Source organism: Anomaloglossus baeobatrachus, chromosome 9 (assembly GCF_048569485.1).
Source record: "Anomaloglossus baeobatrachus isolate aAnoBae1 chromosome 9, aAnoBae1.hap1, whole genome shotgun sequence".
Lineage (NCBI taxonomy): Eukaryota > Metazoa > Chordata > Amphibia > Anura > Aromobatidae > Anomaloglossus > Anomaloglossus baeobatrachus.
The window spans coordinates 119,192,821-119,213,615 of record NC_134361.1 but is presented as its reverse complement, the minus strand read 5'-3'; the positions used below and the strand labels follow the sequence as shown (position 1 = coordinate 119,213,615).

The window sequence follows — 20,795 nt, the reverse complement described above, 5'->3', positions numbered from 1 at the left end:
GGCGCTGGGGGCTGGTCACTGGTTGCTGGTGAGCTCACCAGCAACTCGTGTAGCCACGCTCCAGCAATCCCTGCCAGGTCAGGTTGCTGGTGGGATCGCTGGAGCGTCGCAGTGTGACATCTCACCAGCAACCTCCTAGCAACTTACCAGCGATCCCTATCGTTGTTGGGATCGCTGGTAAGTTGCTTAGTGTGACGGGGCCTTAAAACTCAAGGAATGTCGGTTATAAGAGATATCAGCTGACCATGGTTATCAGGGAAGTGGACAAACTTTGCTGAAGTGTATCTATCTGTGATAGCCATGAGTGACACACAAAAGTCACGCCCTATTTTCTTAGTAAGAAGAGTAAACATAGGGGAGATTGGGTTATCAGGACTGTGAGTAGTTTAATTAACAGCCAAGGGTATAAAGGTCCAGGGAAGAAATGCAATGTCAGTACAAGAGAAAACATCTGATTTGTGCCATTGTGCTGCCTACATTTCGCATGGTGTGCCAAAAACCCAGCTGTGTCTGACTTACCATTGTATCCTGGTTCCTGACATTTGAACACTAGAGATCAGGTAAGGAAAATTAGCTTTGTGGGCATTGATGCATTTTTTTGGAAAAGAAAGGAAATTATGTGTATGGATCATTGTTAAAATGAAGTTATCACGATATCTAGTATCACAGGCACGTGTCATTAATTCCTTCACTTGACATCCACTTCAGTAATTGCAGCCAAGCCACCATCACCCTAGTCAGATGGATATGGAAAAGGGAAGAATTGGGAGGGTTGATCTCAAACGATATCATAAGCCAGTGAAAGGCATGGGGGGCTGACAACAATCAGGAGGATGGAGGGGGTGCTAATTTGCTTATGATTCTCTTGTCTTGTTGGGGAAAAAGACGCATTGTGACTATCCGGTGGGTGGAAGTCTGAGCAGAATGAATGGTAACATGTTACGAAAAGTGAGAAAGGAGGCATTGTGTGGAGTCCCAGCAGAAAGGCAGTGTGACAGGGGGAGCGAAATAATGGAGAAGAGGAGAAAATGTTACAGGCAGTGAGAGACTCTTACACAGGGGCAAATAACAGAGGTGACGGCCAAAATTAGACTAGAATAATAGGTTTTAGACAGGGGCACATAACATAGGATTAAAGACACAGAATAGGGAGTGGAAGGAAAGAATGACTCAACTGTCAAGTAAAAGAAAGGAACAAGAATAAAGAAGAATAGGGACAATTTGATTGAGAAATCAAAGGACAAAATTAGGCAAAGTGTCAAAAGCAACCAACAGAAAGAGATTGAAATACACAGTCTACAAGGAGAAGGTAAATCCAATGAGAACCTGTAACCAAGTAGTTTGCTGATAAGTACATAGGTAAGTAAGTGTTACTGATGGGATAAATTGTCAGTTTTATATACCTACGTAGGCTCCACAATTGTTAGACATAATGGTTCCATGTATTATATGTTTATGATTTCTCGTATATGAATTGGTTTTAAACGTTTTGTGCTCTTATAGATTGTATCCATTTATGAGCCTATAATGTGAACACTCAGAGATCCGAGATCAAGGATAGGGATATGCTTATATCACAATAGCACAAAGTTCACGAGTTCAGAATTTCACTTTCCTCCTATTTACAGGCCCTTATAGCAGGCACACATGAGAATAGATGGATGCTTTCTTCTCATTATATTTTATTTTCTAAAGCTTCCTATAGGTGACACTTTACACCAAAGCCACTAAAACCTGCCCTTCTTCATTCTTTACTGACTACATGGAGAGCTAGGGAGTGGAGGGAGACAGCCGTTGTGGGGAGTGGAAGGTCACTGAAAAATTCACTTATTTTAAGTCAAATGTCTTGAACTGGTCAACAATGCCTTTGTGTGAGAGGGTACGGAGTGCTTATATAGTCAGAGAATACTTCTTGGTTTCTCATCGATGATTCATCCCAATGATTGGAAGTGGAGTGCAGAGTTTCGGAGGTTTGCTCAGTTTTCTCTAACATGGTCTGAGCGTTTTTGTGGACATTTTGGGGCACTTTAGAAGCCGTGATCAGTACAAGGTATGTTGTACAATGTTTTACTATATATTTGGGTATAAGGATATAGTGCTAGTTAGTTTGTAGGTATTACAAATATATTTTTTGTATTTTTTTTCTAATTTAGGGATTTAAGTAAATGGTACTTTTTTGGATTTTAATTGTGGGGTTTTGAGTGTTCATTTAGTTTGGACGTGATATGAATTGTTCTTGTGGCAGCCTGATAATGTCAGTGGTATGATGACACCAAGCTACAAAGTTACATGCCCATTTTATTTAATGATTAATATTTCTTGTTGATGTAAGCTTGTTTCGTACAGACCTGCTGAGTAGTACACGCGTCAGTGCAGTTTTCCTAAGTAGTGACAACGTACTATACTATTTTAATATCATAGGTCAGTTCACATGGTGTGATTGTGATGATTGTGTAATTCTTCATTTTTTATAACCAACTCTACAATTTAATTAAAAAAAATAATAATCATAATCTTGGATACTGGTTGAGGGGAGGACTAAGCTTCTGTGGACTCAATCCTATTGACCCCTTGTGCTTTGAAATGTGGCTCTAAACATGAGCCCCAAAATTCACTTTCTAGGATTGGATTTTACCATTTTACTGGTCACCTGTAATTGTCCATACAGTATGCAGAATATAATCCCAGCCCCCAGAGTAGTGAACACAAAATGGGCTGTGGGTATAACAGCATGAGAAGCGCGAGTCCTTTGTTTCCTGCTACGTCATGGACTCACATTTATGAAATTTACTTTTTTAACTACACTCATAACCTGAAGTTTGCAGCTTCCATTCAGTTAACCGCATTATGACTCTTCCTCTCTTTATCAAGATGTAAAATTGATTGTGGGGCCCCTCACAGTTTTGAGGCCCCTTAGTTATCACTGTGCCTGCCTGTGACTCAATCAAGCATCGGGGTGCAAGTTTGTTACTCGGCCGAGCATCGCAGGTGATTTAGTGCCATGCTCTAGTCCCCATGTTACATCTTTTGTGGCCGTTAGACAGGCAATTAACATGCGGGGATTGCCTGCCATACATGGTAATACCCTAGCCATCTTTGCTATTGACTGTACTGTGATTGGCCGGCTGCATCACATCATTGAGTCTCGTAAAGGACCCGGTGACACGATGCGTGGCCCACTGTCCTCTGTAAGTAGTTCAGGGAGAGCTGATGTAGGAGGGAGAGCTTAGATTAGACCAGGGTTCATACACTTGCAACCTTTAGTGCCTTTCATGTGGAACTAAATGGTGTTTATAGCCTTGTTTAACCTAATAAATAATTTAAAAAACTGTGTGGGGTCCCCCACAGTCTAGGTAAAGAAGACCGCTGAAAGCTGGTATTATCAGGCTTGGAAGGTCCATGGTTATCGGGCTCTTCCCAGCCTAATAATATCAGACCGCAGCTGCTCCAGAAGTGTTGCATCACAAGAGAGGCAGTTGGCACTTTGCCTCTGCTCTTACTGATTGCCCTGGTGCAGTGGCAATCAGGGTAATATTTTTGGGGGGTGAATGTCAGCTATGTAATGTCAGCTGGCATCAATGCCTAGTGTTAATAATGGAGAGGCTTCTATCAGACACCCCCATTATTAACCTAGTAATTCAAAATAAAACCGCACACAGTAAAAAAACACCTTTATAATTTGAATAAAAACTCCCTCACACTATCCCTCGTTCACCAATTTATTATAAAAAAAAAAAATTCCCACGAAGTTCCGTCATAGTCCACGATCCCCGAATGCAGCTCAGATGACTGAAAAGCAGTAAAACACAGCTGTGCAATTGTACTGCCCATCGCATAGTATGGCACATCACATACTAAAGGGCAGCCTATCATAGCCTTTATAGAAGGCAGGGAAAGCAGTATAATAACCATTTTGGGTGAATCTGTTTATCGAGAGTAGGTCACAGATTGCAGTTAAGCAATAGAGATGGGGGAAAAAAAGCCTAAAAACTCTTTAATGTACTGAACAAATCGGCTCCTGATTCATCAAGACCAGCATTTTTCATGGCAGCCTTGAAGTGTGGTGGAATCATGTGCTCCTTATTCATCAAGGAGTGATGAATAAGGGGCATTGGACCTGTTGAAGTAAAATTTGTCGTATAGTGAATGCCAGCACTCGTCATAAATTTCACAAGCGGCGAGTGCCAATCCCACATTTTATCACAGCTTTGCTCACTTTGTTCTTCATTTTTATTCTGCAAAAATGGTGTTTAAACACCTGAAATAGGCCTCAAATTGCGCCAATATGTTGAAACTTATCAAAGCTTTTTACACCTGACTAATGATGTAAGAGTTTTGAAAAATCTGTCCCATAGAGTGTGTGACAAAACAGCAGTGAAGTTCTGTTACCAATGCAATGTTTTGATCTCCTGTGATTGAATTTTGTTGCAATGTTGTGACGAAAATACGTAATTCTGCTGAGTTCTTTTTGTACCGATCAGATTAATTTATTTTATATTTTGATAGATCGGGCAGTTATTAACTTGGTGTACCAAATATGTGTATTGTTTTTAATTGTTTTATTTTCAATGAGGCAAAAGGAGGGTGTTTTGAACTTTTGGGATTTTTTAAATTTTTTTTTTCAAATTGTTCATTAAAACTTTATTACATTTTTTATTGATTTTACTTCTTCTTAGGGAACTTTATGCCCGCACTGTTCAATCGCTTCTTCTGATCAGAGCGATGCTTCAACACAAAATGCTCTGTTCCTATAAATGCCGGTGCTCAGCCAACATTCACAGGAAATTTGTCATGACAGGCACAGGGACATCAGCTGATCCTCGGCTGCCATGACAACCCATCAGCACTCCGTGATCACATGATGGAGCCGCCAATGGTGGCTGGGAGCCAGTGCACATTAAATTCTGCTGTCAGAGATTGACAGCAAGATCTAATTAGTCAACAGGAGTGGTTGGATCGACGATCTACCTGCACCTGTTTGCTGCACATGGATCAGTTCACATGTGCAGGGAAAAATGCGGACTCGCCGGGAAAACCAGCATCAAAGGGACAGACTCGACCTTTGACATACCATTACGTTCAAGGTCGTCAAGGGGTTAATAAGCCTGTGTTTGCACTAAGAAGCTTGAGAAAGGTTGGATACAGTCCTAGGGGACCTCAGAGTGTTGACAAATCTGAATGTCAAAATATTCAGTGATCTCTATACTGTAACAATGTGAAGATACATGCAAGGTTATAAGTAAGGCTAAGTTCACACTTTCATTGTCTTGCATCAGTAACAATCCGTTGTCTTGAGGAATTACGGTATCCTGCAAAATATTTTGCAGTAATCCGTTTTTTCCCCATGTGCTTTTATTAGCGATGGATTGTGACTGATGGCCCTGCTTTGCATCCGCTGTGTGATGGATGGCGGGAGCAACGCTGAAAGTAACCTTTTTTGTGTGTGGCGGATCAGTTTTTTACTGTGAGTGTACCGCCCTGAGAGGGGGCCCGGCCGCTTACTCCGCTTGCTCAGGCCGAGCCGCTCGAGGTCCAGGCTCGGGTTCTCGGTGGCACAAGCGCCTCCGGACCGGGGGCCACGTCGCTCTTGTTAAGGAAAGGCAGTGGGGGGTGGTGGTTGTGTAACGGGTCGTGACGCCATCCACGGGTCGTGGTGACGGGGGATGCACCACCGCTGCGGCTGAAGTGATGGCGGGCTCGTTCGGGATCGGTGTTGCGGCCGCAGCTGAGATGTTAGCCCCTCCGTGGGTAGGGTGGTGTGTCCCGGGGCCCCGGTGGGGGACTGTAAGGGATGATGTTGTCGTCGGGGTGCAAGGCGCCGTGCCGCGGTGTAGCGTCGTGCCCGGATGGCACTGGTGTACTCACAATTGATTCACACTTAGAGTCACTGGTAAACCAAAGTTTGGAAGTGGTTGGTCCCTTCGGCCGGCTGCTGATGTCCCCTGTGGGGTTGATGGTGGCCCCTTTTCCCGTGCACCTCTGGATGTTTGTGTTTCGGCCCCCCCTGCCTAAGCAGTGGTAGCCCGCTCCCCGGCGTTGAGCTGTCGGAGGAGCCCTCGGTTGCCCGCAGGCGCTTGCCCGTCGGGTGTTTGGCCCTTGGCGGTGGTGCTCACCCGGTCTCGGTGGGCTTTTTCCTTCTTTCGGTACTTTGAGTGTGGATGAACCCATGAGGTCCGGCCAGCAATCAGTCAATTTGCCTATACTCAGTGGCTTCTAAGCTAGGATGGGGTCTGAGTACCCTCCTGTTGGTGCTCCGGTACACTGTTCACTCCCCGGTTCGGGACTGGCGGGCTCCAACCCAGGCCCGGTCCGTACGGTTCCGCCGGTTGCTGTACCGGTACTCCTGCAGACGGCCACCACCGTCTGCCTGCCTGACATTCTCCAAGGGGCCCAGGCTCCTACCCGGGTCCCTGACAGTTGCTCCTCTACCACTCACTGTCAACTCCAAAACTTCACTGTTTGAACTTCCTGCCCCAGGACAGTAGTCTCCTCGGTGGGCGTGTCTTTCTGCAGACACCTGGTGTGCTCTACTCGCCCTGAGGGAGGCATCAGGTCTCCCTTTCGGGTGACATGTGTGTGACCTCACAGGGGATGGGGGCTGTGTGTGAATGTGGTAGATGTTGTTATTACCTGTGACCCCTGGGGTCCAGGGCGTCACATACCCCCTTGGTTTAATGCAGACCTTCCGCGGGCTGCCCGATCCACTCCGGTTTATTTTTATTTATTTTTTTTTAACTGCAAAAACGGGAAAACACTTACAATTATAGTAACATTAATACAAACTATGGTTACTGAAGGTCTTCCCTTAACAGGAGGCATTTCACTTTAACGTTTCAAATGTAATTAAACGGGAACGGGTTCATGTCCTTCCGCCTTTCCCACCCAAACAACCTAGCCTTGATGCTGCCCCTAAGAAATGGGCAGCACCCCTTTCCCCAGTCCGGAAACAGGAACTCAGTAGGTCACCCAGGCGGGAATGGGTACAGTGCAGCGCACCCGGCAGTTGTCAAGGGCTCCCCGGAGGATGGTCACCGGTCCCGGTGGTGACCGGACCCCAGCCTGCTCTGCTGTGGGTCCTTCCTCCAATCTGCCTCTCCGGAGGCCAACGGAACGGGAAGGCATGTCAAAGGGGGCAGATAGGGCAATATTTACAAGCCCAAAAGTTTTTGGGTAGCCGGCAAGTCCACGGCCTTGTCCATGAGCAGTCACTCACGCAACAGGGGTTTTCAACTACACACAAATCCCAATGGGGACGGGTCCTTTTTTAGCAGCAACGGCTACCGGCTTTATTCATCAACAGGGAACTCCTCTTCCACCTCTACTTCAGGGCTGTACGGTAGAGGAGGGGGTTGTCTGCCACTCCGGACATCTAGGGCAAACCAGCCCCTCTCCCCTCGGTGCCGGGTGTAGTGCACCAAGTCGCCGGGCAGGAGGTCACGGTCAGGGTGTCTGACGGGAGATGGCTATTTACATCCCGCCGGGAAAAGAACACTTCCATTTCCAGGCCGGGGTCGTATAAGAATCCCCAGCCTTTGTCCTTGTTAAATCGTCGGACCTGGCCCTGGTGGGTGGGGCCCCGTACCCAGTAGCCAGCGCTCCTTAGGTGCTCCTTCCCCTCTATGGTACGGGCCAGCACTTCCTCTCTCTTTCTTTCTCTGGCCGCAATCTCACAGCTCAACTGGCTGGGCTGCCGCTCTCAATATGGTGGGTTTGCATGCCTGGGGTCTGCATCAGTGGGGATCTGGCCCAGCCGGTGCTCCCCAGTGTCGACCACTATCGACACCCTCGGAGGGGAGCGCCGCTGTGTCGCAACCGGCTCTGCTTCCTCCCCGCGGAACCTCAGCCGAGGCCCGCAACCCTGGAGCGGCTTGTTTTGCCTTCGGGGCTTTCTTGGCCGGGCGGGTTGCTGGAGCCTGGGTACCTCTGGGCGCGGCCACTTCCGGGGCCTTCGGCATCGCCTCTGGTTCAGGTGCCGCCTGGTAACGGGTCCCCTCCGGCAACGGGCTCTGCGCGGCCGGGTTTCATTGCAGGTCCAGGCCTGCTTCCTCCAGTAGCTTCCCATGAGCGCCCGGGACGTACTCCGCCACCGATGTTGGGGGGGGGGATACGGGTGGAGGAGTAGCAACCACTGTTGCAGGCAATGGAGGATTCGGTATGGCGGGCAACAGCAGACCGAGTCCCTCAGCCGCGATGGCCGACCCCTCCAGGGCATAGGGACGTGGGTCGCCTCCCCACCCTGCCAACACCGTCATTCTCTCACGGGCCCGCACAGCAGCCACTATCTCCCCCATCTCCGCCGCCCAGTGCTCCACCAGGAAGCTTACCTGGTGAGGGAGGCGGCCACACATCTCCGTCCGGGCCTTCACCCACACCGCTGTTCCTTGCGTGGGCTCCGGGGTATTGGGACGCGGGACGGGAGTTGCCATGCTGCACAGTGTGGGTCCAGGAACGGAACGGATGCACGGTCCTGGAGTCCCTGCCTTTTTATCTTCTCGGCTACATCAGGCAGTCTCCTCGCCCGCCTCCCCCTTGGTTTTCTCTTAACGCTCCTCTTTCGGGGCGGGGCTTCACCTTTCGCGCCCTCACTGCTCGGGGAAGACAACTTGAGCGGGAAACTTTCGCGCCAAGATGGCGGGACTTCAACTTTTTCGGCAGGACGCCGCTGATCGAAACTTCTAAGGCGCACTTTCCACAGGTAAGTGGACTGTCCGAATCCTGTTCATGACGCCAGAAAGAGTATACGTGTTCCGCCCTGAGAGGGGGCCCGGCCGCTTCCTCCGCTTGCTCGGGCTGAGCCGCTCGAGGACCGGGCTCGGGTTCTCGGTGGCACGAGCGCCTCCGGACCGGGGGCCACGTCGCTCTTGTTAAGGGAAGGCGGTGGGGGGTGGTGGTTGTGTAACGGGTCGTGACGCCACTCACGGGTTGTGGTGACGGGGGATGCACCACTGCTGCGGCTGAAGTAATGGCAGGCTCGTCCGGGATCGGTGTTGCGGCCGCAGCTGAGATGTTAGCCCCTCCGTGGGTAGGGGCGGTGTGTCCCGGGGCCCCGGTGGGGGACTGTAAGGGATGTGTTGTCGTCGGGGTGCAGGGTGCCGTGCCGCGGTGTAGCGTCGTGCCCGGATGGCAATGGTGTACTCACGATTGATTCACACTTAGAGTCACTGGTAAACCAAAGTTCGGAAGTGGTCGGTCCCCGCGGCCAGCTGCTGATGTCCCCTGTGGGGTTGATGGTGGCCGCTTTCCCTGTGCACCTCTGGATGTTTCTGTTTTGGCCCCTCTGCTTAAGCAGTGGTAGCCCGCTCCCCGGCGTTGAGCTGCCAGAGGTGCCCTCGGTTGCCCGCAGGCGCTGGCCTGTCGGGTGTTTGGCCCTTGGCGGTGGTGCTCACCGGTCTCGGTGGGCTTTTGCCTTCTTTCAGGACTTTGGGTGTGGATGAACCCGTGAGGTCCGGCCAGCAATCAGTCAATTTGCCTATACTCAGTGGCTTCTATGCTAGGACGGGGTCTGAGTACCCTTCTGTTGGTGCTCCGGTACACGGTTCGGGACCGGCGGGCTCCAACCCAGGCCCGGTCCGTACAGTTCCGCCGGTTGCTGTACCGGTACTCCTGCAGATGGCCACCACCGTCTGCCTGCCTGACGTTCTTCAAGGGGCCCAGGCATCTACCCGGGTCCCTGACAGTTGCTCCTCTACCACTCACTGTCAACTCCAAAACGTCACTGTTTGAAATTCCTGCCCCAAGACAGTAGTCTCCTCGGTGGGCGTGTCTTTCTGCCTGACTCCGCCCACCTGGTGTGCTTTACTCGCTCTGAGGGAGGCATCAGGTTTCCCTTTCGGGTGACATGTGTGTGACCTCACAGGGGATGGGGGTGTGTGTGTGTATGTGGTAGATGTTATTACCTGTGACCCCTGGGGTCCAGGGCATCACATGAGCATGCGCACAGTAACAAAACATGATGACTGTAAATTCAGTTCCAGCTACTGGAACGATCAGCTGAACGCCTGGCCGCCGGCTTTTGTGAGCAATCGGCTGTTCGCCCAGCGGCCGGCTGTGAACGATCAGCTGATCGCCCGGCAGTCGCGTTTTCTGAACAATGAGCTGATCGCCCGGCGGTCAGCTTTTCTGAGCGATCAGCTGATCGCCCGGCGGCCGCCTTTTGTGAACTATCAGTGGTAAAAAAGTAAAAAACAAACAAACAAAAAAAAACCCGGATCGTTGTTTTGTAGCATCAGTCACATCAGTTTTGCCACTATCTGCAACACATCCGTTGCATCAGTCACACTGATTGTGACTGATGCAAAATAACGGAAGTGTGAACTTAGCCTAAAGGGGGCTTTACACGCTACGATATCGTTAATGTTTTATCGTCGGGGTCACGTTGTTAGTGATGCACATCCGGCGTCATTAACAATATCGCAGCGTGTGACACTTACCAGCGACCTCAAAAATGGTGAAAAACGTTCACCATGGAGAGGTCGTCCCAAAAACAAAAATCGGTAATGGTTGATTATCGATGTGGTTCGTCGCTCCTGCGGCAGCACACATCGCTGTGTGTGACACCGCAGGAGCGAGGAACGTCTCCTTACCTGCCACCGGCCGCAATGCGGAAGGAAGGAGGTGGGCGGGATGTTACGTCCCACTCATCTCCACCCCTCCGCTTTGAATGGCCGGCCGCTTAGTGACGTCGCGGTGATGCCGAACGTCCCTCCCCCTTGAGGGAGGGATTGTTCGGCAGTCACAGCGACGACGCCGACCAGGTAAGTGCGTGTGACGCTGCTGTAGCGATAATGTTCGCTGCGGCAGCGATCACACGAAATCGCATGCACGACGGGGGCGGGTGCTTTTGCGTACGATATCGCTTGCAATTGCTAGAAATATCGTAGCGTGTAAAGCCCGCTTAAGGTTTCACTGCTATTCCAAGTAAACGAGACTTTAATTGCAAACAATAAAACGTTTCTGCAGCCGGGATATGTCATTTCAATAGGCTTTGACCTAGATAACAGCTTGTCTTGCGTCATTGCAAACCTCTACTTAGAAAACGTTCTCGTACCACCGAGTCAATAGAAAAATTGCCCTGCTGATCCTAGATATAGAAACAATGATCTTTTCACTTCTATGGTGGGCGCCTGACTGGCAATGCAAGTGTTAATCTTCAGATGACTTGTATAGGAAGAAAAAGCAAGTCACACGACTAGTATGAAGCGGCATCATGGCACACAAGCTACCATCTATTCCTAGTGTTATATCCTCTGCCAACTTCATAGAGGGCGGAATACAATTATTATTACTGCTCCTTACTGCGCATAAGTGCAGCCCTTTTACTTAAAGGGTACGCAAATTTTGCAATCACTTTTTATAGCCTCTACTCCATAGCGTTAATCAGTGGGGGCCAAATCCTAAGACCCCAACTGATTGCTTAATCCAAGTAGAAGCACTCCACAATTTATTTATTAAAATTAGTCTCTATTTTTAAGAACAGAGGACTTTTTCTTTTTATTGTTTGCATTGTGTTGCCTAGCTTACCAGCCACCTCCATACACTCCATCAGAGGTGGCCACTTTCCTAGACAAGCAGTGCGCACAGGCAGTATCCCGACGATCCTCATTAATTCAGAGGAAAAACTGCCATAGCTTGCAGCATTGAAAAGCACATCTGAACCGTCAATCATTCGGGAGTGCACTGCTTCCTCCCTCACACCACCCCTCATAAACGGGAGCCCGGAAAATGGGGCACTAATAAAGATCAATCATGAGAACAATCCTTTAGCTGCCATGCACACATTTTTAAAATATTTTTCCTACATGAATACAAATGACTGCAATGTAGAACAAGAATTATAAAGTCCATCTATATATATAATTGCCTTATTCTGTCTGTCTGTCTATCTTGCTCCAAAATTGTGTCTTTACGGTGACAAAAAGCTGATTGGCCGCTGGGCTCGCCATGGCCCCGCCCCCCAGCACGGATTGGCCACTCGCCCAGGCTCCGCCCGCACACGGATTGGCCGGCCGCTCGCCCAGGCTCCGCCCCCCACACGGATTGGCCTCTCGCCCCGGCACCCTGCACGCATTGGCAACTCGGCCACGCCCCGCCCCCTTCACGCAATGCACGCTCGCTCTGGCCCCGCCCCCCACACGCATTCCCCGAACCGACACTGAGCCACGACTCCCAGGTGAGTACTGTACCCCGGGGAGCCCACATCAGCGTACGCCGCCAACCCAGCCGACACATACCCTCGCATTGCTGGGGTTGCCGCCGTATGCTGGTGTGGGCTACCGTGCGAGCGGGGGACGGGATACGCTGGTAACCATGGTAGCATAGTTACCAGCGCATCAAGGTCCTGCAGCGGCGGAACATACACACGCACACACATAACAACACACACACACACACACACACACACATCAGATCACACTCACTCTCACACACACATCACATCGCATCCACACACTCACAAAATCCTGGGATATCGCTTGCTTCTCGGCGGCGATACTGTGGAGTGACCTTCCAGGACCTGCCGGAGGATCACATGGCCAGAAGCATGTGGTATCTCCGGATGTTGTGAGTGTGAGCGCGTATGTGCGATATCGTCAGTGTGTGTGTGAGTGTATGCGATCGGATGTGTGTGAGTGTGTTCTGATGTGTGAGTGTGTGTGTGTGAGTATATGCGATCGGATCTGTGAGTGTCGGCAGAGGAGCACGGCGTGCTGGGGGAGGCTGGGAGGAGAGAGGCTGATCCTGGGGAAGGCTGGGAGGGGGAGGCTGATGCTGGGGGAGGCTGAGAGGAGAGAGGCTGATGCTGGGGTAGGCTGATGCTGGGGGAGGCTGGGAGGGTATAGGCTGATGCTGGGGTAGGCTGATGCTGGGGGAGGCTGGGAGGGTGTAGGCTGATCTTGGGGGAGGCTGAGAGGAGAGAGGCTGATTCTGGGGGAGGCTGGGAGGAGAGAGGCTGATGCTGGGGGAGGCTGGGAGGCGAGAGGCTGATGCTGGGGGAGGCTGGGAGGGGGAGGCTGGTGCCGGGGGAGGCTGGGAGGGGGAGGCTGATGCTGGAGGAGGCTGGGAGGAGGGAGGCTGGGAGGGGGGAGGCTGAGAGAAGAGAGGCTGATGCTGGGGGAGGCTGAGGCTGGGAGGAGAGAGGCTGATGCTGGGGACAGAGAGGCTGATGCTGGGGACAGAGAGGCTGATGCTGGGAGGAGAGAGGCTGATGCTGGGAGGAGAGAGGCTGATGCTGGGAGGAGAGAGGCTGATGCTGGGAGGAGAGAGGCTGATGCTGGGGGCAGAGAGGCTGATGCTGGTGCAGCATGTGGGATGGAGCACGATGGGGGGTGCGCAGCATGGGGGATGGAGCACGATGGGGGGTGCGCAGCATGGGGGATGGAGCACGATGGGGAGTGCGCAGCATGGGGGATGGAGCACGATGGGGAGTGCGCAGCATGGGGGATGGAGCACGTTTGGGAGTGTGCAGCATGGCGGATGGACCACGTTTGGGAGTGCGCAGCATGGCGGATGGAGCACATTTGGGAGTGCGCAGCATGGTGGATGGAGCACGTTTGGGAGTGCGCAGCATGGCGGATGGAGCACGTTTGGGAGTGCGCAGCATGGCGGATGGACCATGTTTGGGAGTGCGCAGCATGGCGGATGGAGCACGTTTGGGAGTGCGCAGCATGGCGGATGGAGCACGATGGGGGGTGCGCAGCATGGGGGATGGAGCACAATGGGAGGTGCACACCTCCCCCCAACACACACACACACACACACACACAACACACCACACACACACTGGGAACCACAAACATCGCCCTACACAGACACCCACACACACAGACAACGCTGCACACACACAACACCCAACACACAAACACCGCGGCATACATAAATATACGCACATACCACGCAACACACACACATTGCACAAAACATACCTCCCCCCAAAACACACCACACCTACACAAACCGCGCAACACCCACACACACAACGCTACAGACACACAGCGCTCCACAAACAACACAACACACATACAACACCGCTCTCACCCCCCGCCACACCCAGACAACACCCAGAACATGTACAGCGCCCTACACAAACACTTGGTAACTATAGACAACATCTATATATGTATATATATAACAAAAATCATACATTAACTACACAATACGTAAATTCTAGAATACCCGATACGTAGAATCGGGCCACCTTCTAGTAGATCTATATCATCCATGGCAGTCTTATATTACCAATGCCCGCCACACAAATACCTAGGATCTGCAGACATTATTAATAATTATAATAATAATATTTATTATTATAGCACCATTTATTCCATGGCGCTTTACATGTGAAAGGGGTATACATAGCATGGGCAAGTACCATAATCATAAACAATACAAGGCACAGACAGGTACAGGAGGATAGAGGTCCCTGCCCGCGAGGGCTCACAGTCTACAAGGGATGGGTGAGGATGCAGCAGGTGAAGGTAGAGATTGTAGTGCGGCGCTGTATCAGACAGACTGTTATGGCAGGTTGTAGGCTTGTCGGAAGAGGTGGGTCTTCAGGTTCCTTTTGAAGCATGGCCGAAAGTGTTGGCACCCATGAAATTGTTCTGGAAAATGAACTATTTCTCCCAGAAAATTATTGCAATTACACGTTTTGTTATGTTTATTTCCTTTTAAGTGTTTTGGAAAAAGACAAAAAACAACAGCAAAGAAAAAACGTCAAATTGGACATAAGTTCACACAAATTTCCAAATATCGGCCAGAAAAAATTGTTGGCACCCTCGTCTTTGGCTGCACACCCTTAGGAATAAATAACTGCAATCAGTCGCTTCCTATAGCCATCACCAAGCTTTTCACCTCTCAACTGGAATTTTGGACCAATCCTCTTTTGCAAACTGCTCCAAGTGTCTCATATTTGAAGGCGTCGTCTACCAACAGCAATTTTAAGATCTCACCACACATGCTCAATGTGATTTAGATCCCACTCATTGCTACCACTTCAGAACTCTCATCCCATCCATTTTTGGATTGTTTTTTTTAAGTATGTTTGGGGTCATTGTCCTGCTGGAAGACCCATGACCTAAGACTCAAACCCAGCTTCCTGAAACTGGGCACTGCATTATGACCCAAACTCCTTTGGTGATCTTCAGATTTCATGATGCTTTGCACAGAGTCAAGGCACCCAGTGCCAGAGGCAGCAAAACAGCCTCAAAACATCTTTGATCCTCCACCACATTTGACTGTAGGTTCTTTTCTTTGTAGGTCTCATTCCATTTTTGGTAAACAGTAGAATGATGTACTTTACCAAAAAACTCTATCTTGGTCTCATCTGTCCACAAGACATTTTGCCAGAAGGAGTTTGGCTTACTCACAAACATTTTGGCAAACTGCAATTTAGCTTTTTGTTATGTCTGTGTCAGCAGTGGGGTCCTCCTGGGTCTCCTGCCATAGCATTTCATTTAATTCAAATGTCGAAGGATAGTTTGTGCTGACACTGATGCACCAGCGCCTACAGGACAGCTTGAATTTCTTTGGAACTTGTTTGGGGCTGCTTATCTACCATCCAGACTACCAGCGTTGCAACTTTTCATCAATATTTCTCTGCCCTCCGTGTCGAGGGAGATCAGATATAGTGCCATGGGTTGTAAACTTCATAATCTCTGGAGATGGACTTGTAACCTTGAGATTATTGATATTTTTCAATGATTTTGGTTCTCAAGTTCTCAGACAGTTCTCTTCTCCTCTTTCTGTTCTCCATGCTTAGTCTGGCACACACAGACACACAATGAGTCAACTTCTACCCTTTTTATCTGGATTCAGGTGTGATTTTCTTATTGCCCACACTTCTTGCCACAGGTGATTTTGAAGGTGAATCATATGCTCGAAACAAAGTTGTTTACCAAGATGTGTGCCAACAACTTTATCCAGTTTTGGGGGTTTTGTGTGAAATTATATCAAAATTGCCTTTTTCTACTCTTTTGTTTTTTGTGTTGTTCTAACACATAAAAAAAAGAAATAAAGATGTATAACAAAATATATGTAACTGCAATAATTTTCTGGGAGAAATAAATAATTTTCTGGAACAATTTCAAGGGTGCCAACACTTTCGGTCATAACTGTACATCTGGCTATCTCGTGACAGACCGACAACTGTCACTCCGGACTGCACCATGCACATTCAATTGCTTTCTGATAATCGAGATCAGCACATTCAGCCTTTATAAATTGAATGTCTGTAATTAGCTTTAGGAAGCTTACTTGTGCTCTATTAAGTTAACTTTACCTAGATTTGCAGATCCCTAAGTCATTAAGAAAAGAAAGCTAAGATGCTAGGGCTATTTAGGAAATATTGCAGAAATGTTATTTAGCTAGGTTTCTGCCCACAGATCTATCTGTGGCTCCGAGTCTGCAGCTCAGCCTATCGCCCCCTTGTGGCAGCCTGAGAACTTGCATCCAGTCAGAAACAACATAGAAGATTGAATCCATCAGCCAGCTTCCACCACGCCTACACAGTCACAGGTGTCACTTGACAGTAATTCTTTTAAAAGTCACATACCAAAAATATTTGTGCTGCTTGTCTACAACTTGCAGTCAGTGACTATTTTACAGAATTGGGATTCTGATCTGGTATATATCCTAGGTCATAGGAAAAGGCTTTTTAAAAGGCCACTTTTGACTGTGCCCACGCTGAGGAAAATGCGCAGATTTTGCCACGGATTTCTCGCGGAAAAGCCGCAGATTTTCCAGAAATCTGCAGCACAGCTACTCCCCAGCCATTTCTATGGCATTTGGGAAATGCTGTGCCCACGCTGCGGATTTTTCCGCAGCGGAAATCGTGCGGATTTCCGTGCGGAAAAATCTGCAGCATGTCAATTATTGTTGCGGATTTTTCCGCAGGGTCCCATATACTTACCTGCCTCACCGGAGTCACTTTCTCCGTCCGGTGTACAGGAGCGCGGTGAATCCAGGTCAGGAAGGAAGAGGTGGGCGGAGCCTGCACGAGCTCCGGTCATGTGACAGCCGGAGCTAGTTCAGGCCCGCCCACCTTCTCCTGAAGACGCTGAGAGAGTGACCCGGCTGCCGGAAAGCGAGGTGCTGCATGATGGAGGTAAGTATGAACTCCCCCGATCACTGCAGCACTTGTTCTGAAGCCGAAGCCATGGTACTGTATCCTCAATGCAGAAAGCCCGCACCATATCTGCACGACATTCCGCAGCATGGGAACAGACAAAAGTTGTGGTGCTGTTTCCTGGGAGCACCTGTGGAATGTCTTGCGGATATATCCGCAGGACACTGTCCCCGTGGGCACATAGCCTTAGGATTGCTACTTCCAATAGGTGGCACTAGAGTTTGTCTCCTTTCCTGGAGAGACAATTTGAATATTTTACAGCTGTGATTTTACTGTATATAAAATGGCCAAGTTGCAGATAAGTGGCACACATGTTGCATGTCATGTGCAGCTTACACTGATGTCTTTGGCAAATATGTTGCAAGCAACTCAACTAGCAACCCAAAATTTAGCACATTCAGAAGCGGCGACATGTCATCCTGTATCCCTAGCCAACGACGACATGTATAATGTCAAAGAGCAGAAAAAAAGAGTCTTTAAATTTGCTAAAAGCAAAAAAGGGTACCCAAACAAGCAAATATGTTGAATATTTAGAATATTTATTAGGTAGTGCACTTAGGGTATGACAAATATACAATGTAATATAGGACAAGGAGAAGGAGTGCTGAAGGGGAAAGAACCCCACATGTCCCAGAAAGATGGAGAGAAAAGAGTTTTTAACTCCAAAAGGGGTGATCTCAATTAACTATAGACAAAATGCCCAAGGCAGAAGTAGAGCTGCATCAAGATTAATCATAGACTCATACAGAGTCATGATGTACTTCCATATACAATATGCTGGATAATATAACTAGGTGATAAGATAAGATAACAAACTAGGCTTTGTCAGGAGTTGCTTTTTGAAATGTGATTTTTAGGGATTGAGATGGAGCCCCTGATGGAGCCTTGTAGATGGCGGCGAAACATAATCTGAAAACGATGTAAGAATGTATTCACTAACAGTATAACATGTATAGGTAGATTATGCTCTTCTATAACATAAGTAGTATAGTATAGTATAATAGTAATATAGTAGTTTTCAAATATGTTCATGTTCTTTTCTGTTTTATCCACAGAGCTAATACGCAATGAACTGGGCAGGATTATATGCCATTTTGAGTGGTGTGAACCGCTATTCCACTGGGATTGGCCGCATATGGCTCTCTGTAGTTTTCATCTTCCGTATAATGGTGCTTGTCGTAGCCGCAGAGAGTGTCTGGGGAGATGAAAAGTCCTCATTTACCTGCAATACACAACAGCCTGGATGTAACAGTGTGTGCTATGATCACTTCTTCCCCATCTCTCACATCCGACTGTGGGCCCTTCAGCTCATTATCGTATCCACGCCTGCCCTTCTTGTGGCTATGCATGTGGCTCATGTGCAGCACCAGGAAAAGAAGATCTTACGTCTGTCTGGCCATGATGATCCTAAAGAACTGGCAGAAGTGAAAAAACAAAAGGTCCGAATCTCAGGCACTCTGTGGTGGACATATACACTGAGTGTGGTTTTCAGAATCGTCTTTGAAGGAGCTTTCATGTACATATTCTACCTCATCTACCCTGGTTATGCCATGATACGACTTGTCAAATGCAGCGCCTACCCCTGCCCCAACACTGTGGACTGCTTTGTGTCTCGTCCAACAGAGAAAACCATCTTCACAGTCTTCATGCTCACGGCTTCAGGAGTCTGCATTGTTCTAAATGTAGCTGAAGTGTTCTTCCTCATTGCTAAGGCTTGTAGCCGCAGACGCCAGAGGCACGGAGACTCGTACCGTGGTAAGGAGCACCGGCAGAATGAGATGAACACGCTGCTAACGGAAGAGGGGTTTATGAAGAGGGCACCGGGGAGCCAGGAGAAGGAACATTGTGCAACCTCCTAGAGACAACACTTCAGCACCAAATATAGGAGACTTTAGTCCGACTAGTTACTTGGCCAAAGAAGAAATGATCACATGCAGGACAATTTATGGTGACTGTGAAGGGTATCACATGACCAGCCTAAAACTGCAATATTTGCACAAGTTACAGCAAAAACGTCCTAATTATTACAGTAATGTGGGATATATTGTACCCGTCACCAACCTACATATTGTTACATCCTTATTAACGCTCGCCAACAGTTCACAATGAACTGGTGCTTCTTGCAGTATTTTTTTTAATAACCGGGGACGGGGGAGGGGGGATTTTTTCTATGGGGTGGGAAGTGTTAGAAGGAGTAAAACAGATGTATTTGTACTGATATGGATTCAGATTCTTGTTTTAATATTTTATGTGATTTATTCTAGGACCACAGATTAAAATAAAAAAAAATCATAAAGTGAGGTCATTTGTCTTTGCTTTTTAAACTCTAATGTAACATTGGATGGTTCAAGAACCCCCCAAAAAAATAAATATATATATATATATATATATATATATATATATATATATATATATATATATAAATGATGGTGCAAAGTTACATCATGTATGGTCTCGACTGGAAATATTAATATATTTCCAGTCTTAATAAATATTTTTAAAATATATTTCTTAATAAATATTTCTCAATCAATATATATCTTAATAAATATTTTTATAAATATATTTCCAGGCTTAATAAAGCAAAGTAAGTACCCCGGCTGGGCCCGGGCCACGTCTGTAAGCGCAGTAATGCCCTAATGGTGGCCCTGCCAGCAAGTGCCAGTGCCTGGGCCTACCGAAGGATCCCCCGGTTCTCCAGTAGGCCAGTCCGACCCTGCTTGCCAGGCATCTAATGTGTATTTGACTCTAATTTTATTAATAGAAGAAATTATTAAATCTCTTAAAGGGAATCTGTCATTAGCTTGTTGCTCTCTGAGAGCAACATGATGTTGCGGTGTACATCCTGATTCCAATAAAGTATCACTCACTGGGCTGCTTGCTGCAGTTTTGATAAATTTACTGTTTCATCTGCTGCAAATCTACTAGTTCTCTGAATGCTGAGCTCCATATAACCCCCTCTAACACCACTGATTGGCAGCTTGGTGTGTTTACAGTTCATAGGCAGAAAATTGAGTTTGCGTTGGTTTCCTCCCACACTCCAAAGACATATTGATAGGGAATTTAAATTTAAAGCCCTGATGGCGAAGATCATGTAAAGCATTGAGGAATTAATGGCGCAATGTAAGTAATAATAATAATATTGATAATAATGCTGCCAATCAGTGGTGGGTACAGGGTTACACGGTTAACTACAAAACCTAATAAAAATCATTTGAACGGGTACAGGGTTACACAGAGCTCATGAATATTGAGGACTACATCACCGCTTACTAGTCTTCTAATGATAATTAAAGAATGATTTTATTAAAACTATAGCAATCAGCCCAGTAAGTAACACATCGCTGGAATCAGGGTCTCTGCCCCTACATGATGCTGCTCTCTGATTAGGTGGTTATAATGTATTGACAGATTTCCAATAAGCCACTCACTAGAAAAGTAAATCTAAGAATGTTCTTTATTTCTTTGTTTTTGACCAGTACAGGCCAAGTAAGAAATATGCACTATAGAAAAATCTGTAAACAATAACAGAATAATATTATATCACTGCTATTTGTTGTTTCACATGATAATTAACAAAATTTGAAAATATTAATAATATTAATTTTAAGTTATTTTTTCATGTGTATAACGAGGGTAGATTTCTTGTAGTACGAGGTGTAAAGCAATATTGATG

General features: G+C 47.8%; 1 protein-coding gene across 4 annotated transcripts; it reads left to right on the top strand.

Moving 5' to 3' along the window:
• The first annotated feature begins 449 nt into the window (after nt 1-449).
• GJB1 (gap junction protein beta 1) lies at nt 450-19,407 on the top strand. Of its 4 annotated transcripts, none has more exons than XM_075322747.1 (2): nt 450-560; nt 18,175-19,406. In XM_075322747.1, exon 2 carries the CDS (start codon nt 18,187-18,189, stop codon nt 18,976-18,978), a length of 792 nt encoding a protein of 263 aa, XP_075178862.1. In that variant the 5' UTR covers nt 450-560; nt 18,175-18,186; the 3' UTR covers nt 18,979-19,406. The 4 variants fall into 4 exon arrangements, with proteins under 4 accessions (XP_075178862.1, XP_075178864.1, XP_075178861.1 ...); XM_075322749.1 differs by lacking the exon at nt 450-560 and adding an exon at nt 945-1,309 and having other exon boundaries at nt 18,175-19,407; XM_075322746.1 differs by lacking the exon at nt 450-560 and adding an exon at nt 945-1,359.
• The last annotated feature ends 1,388 nt before the right edge of the window (nt 19,408-20,795 follow it).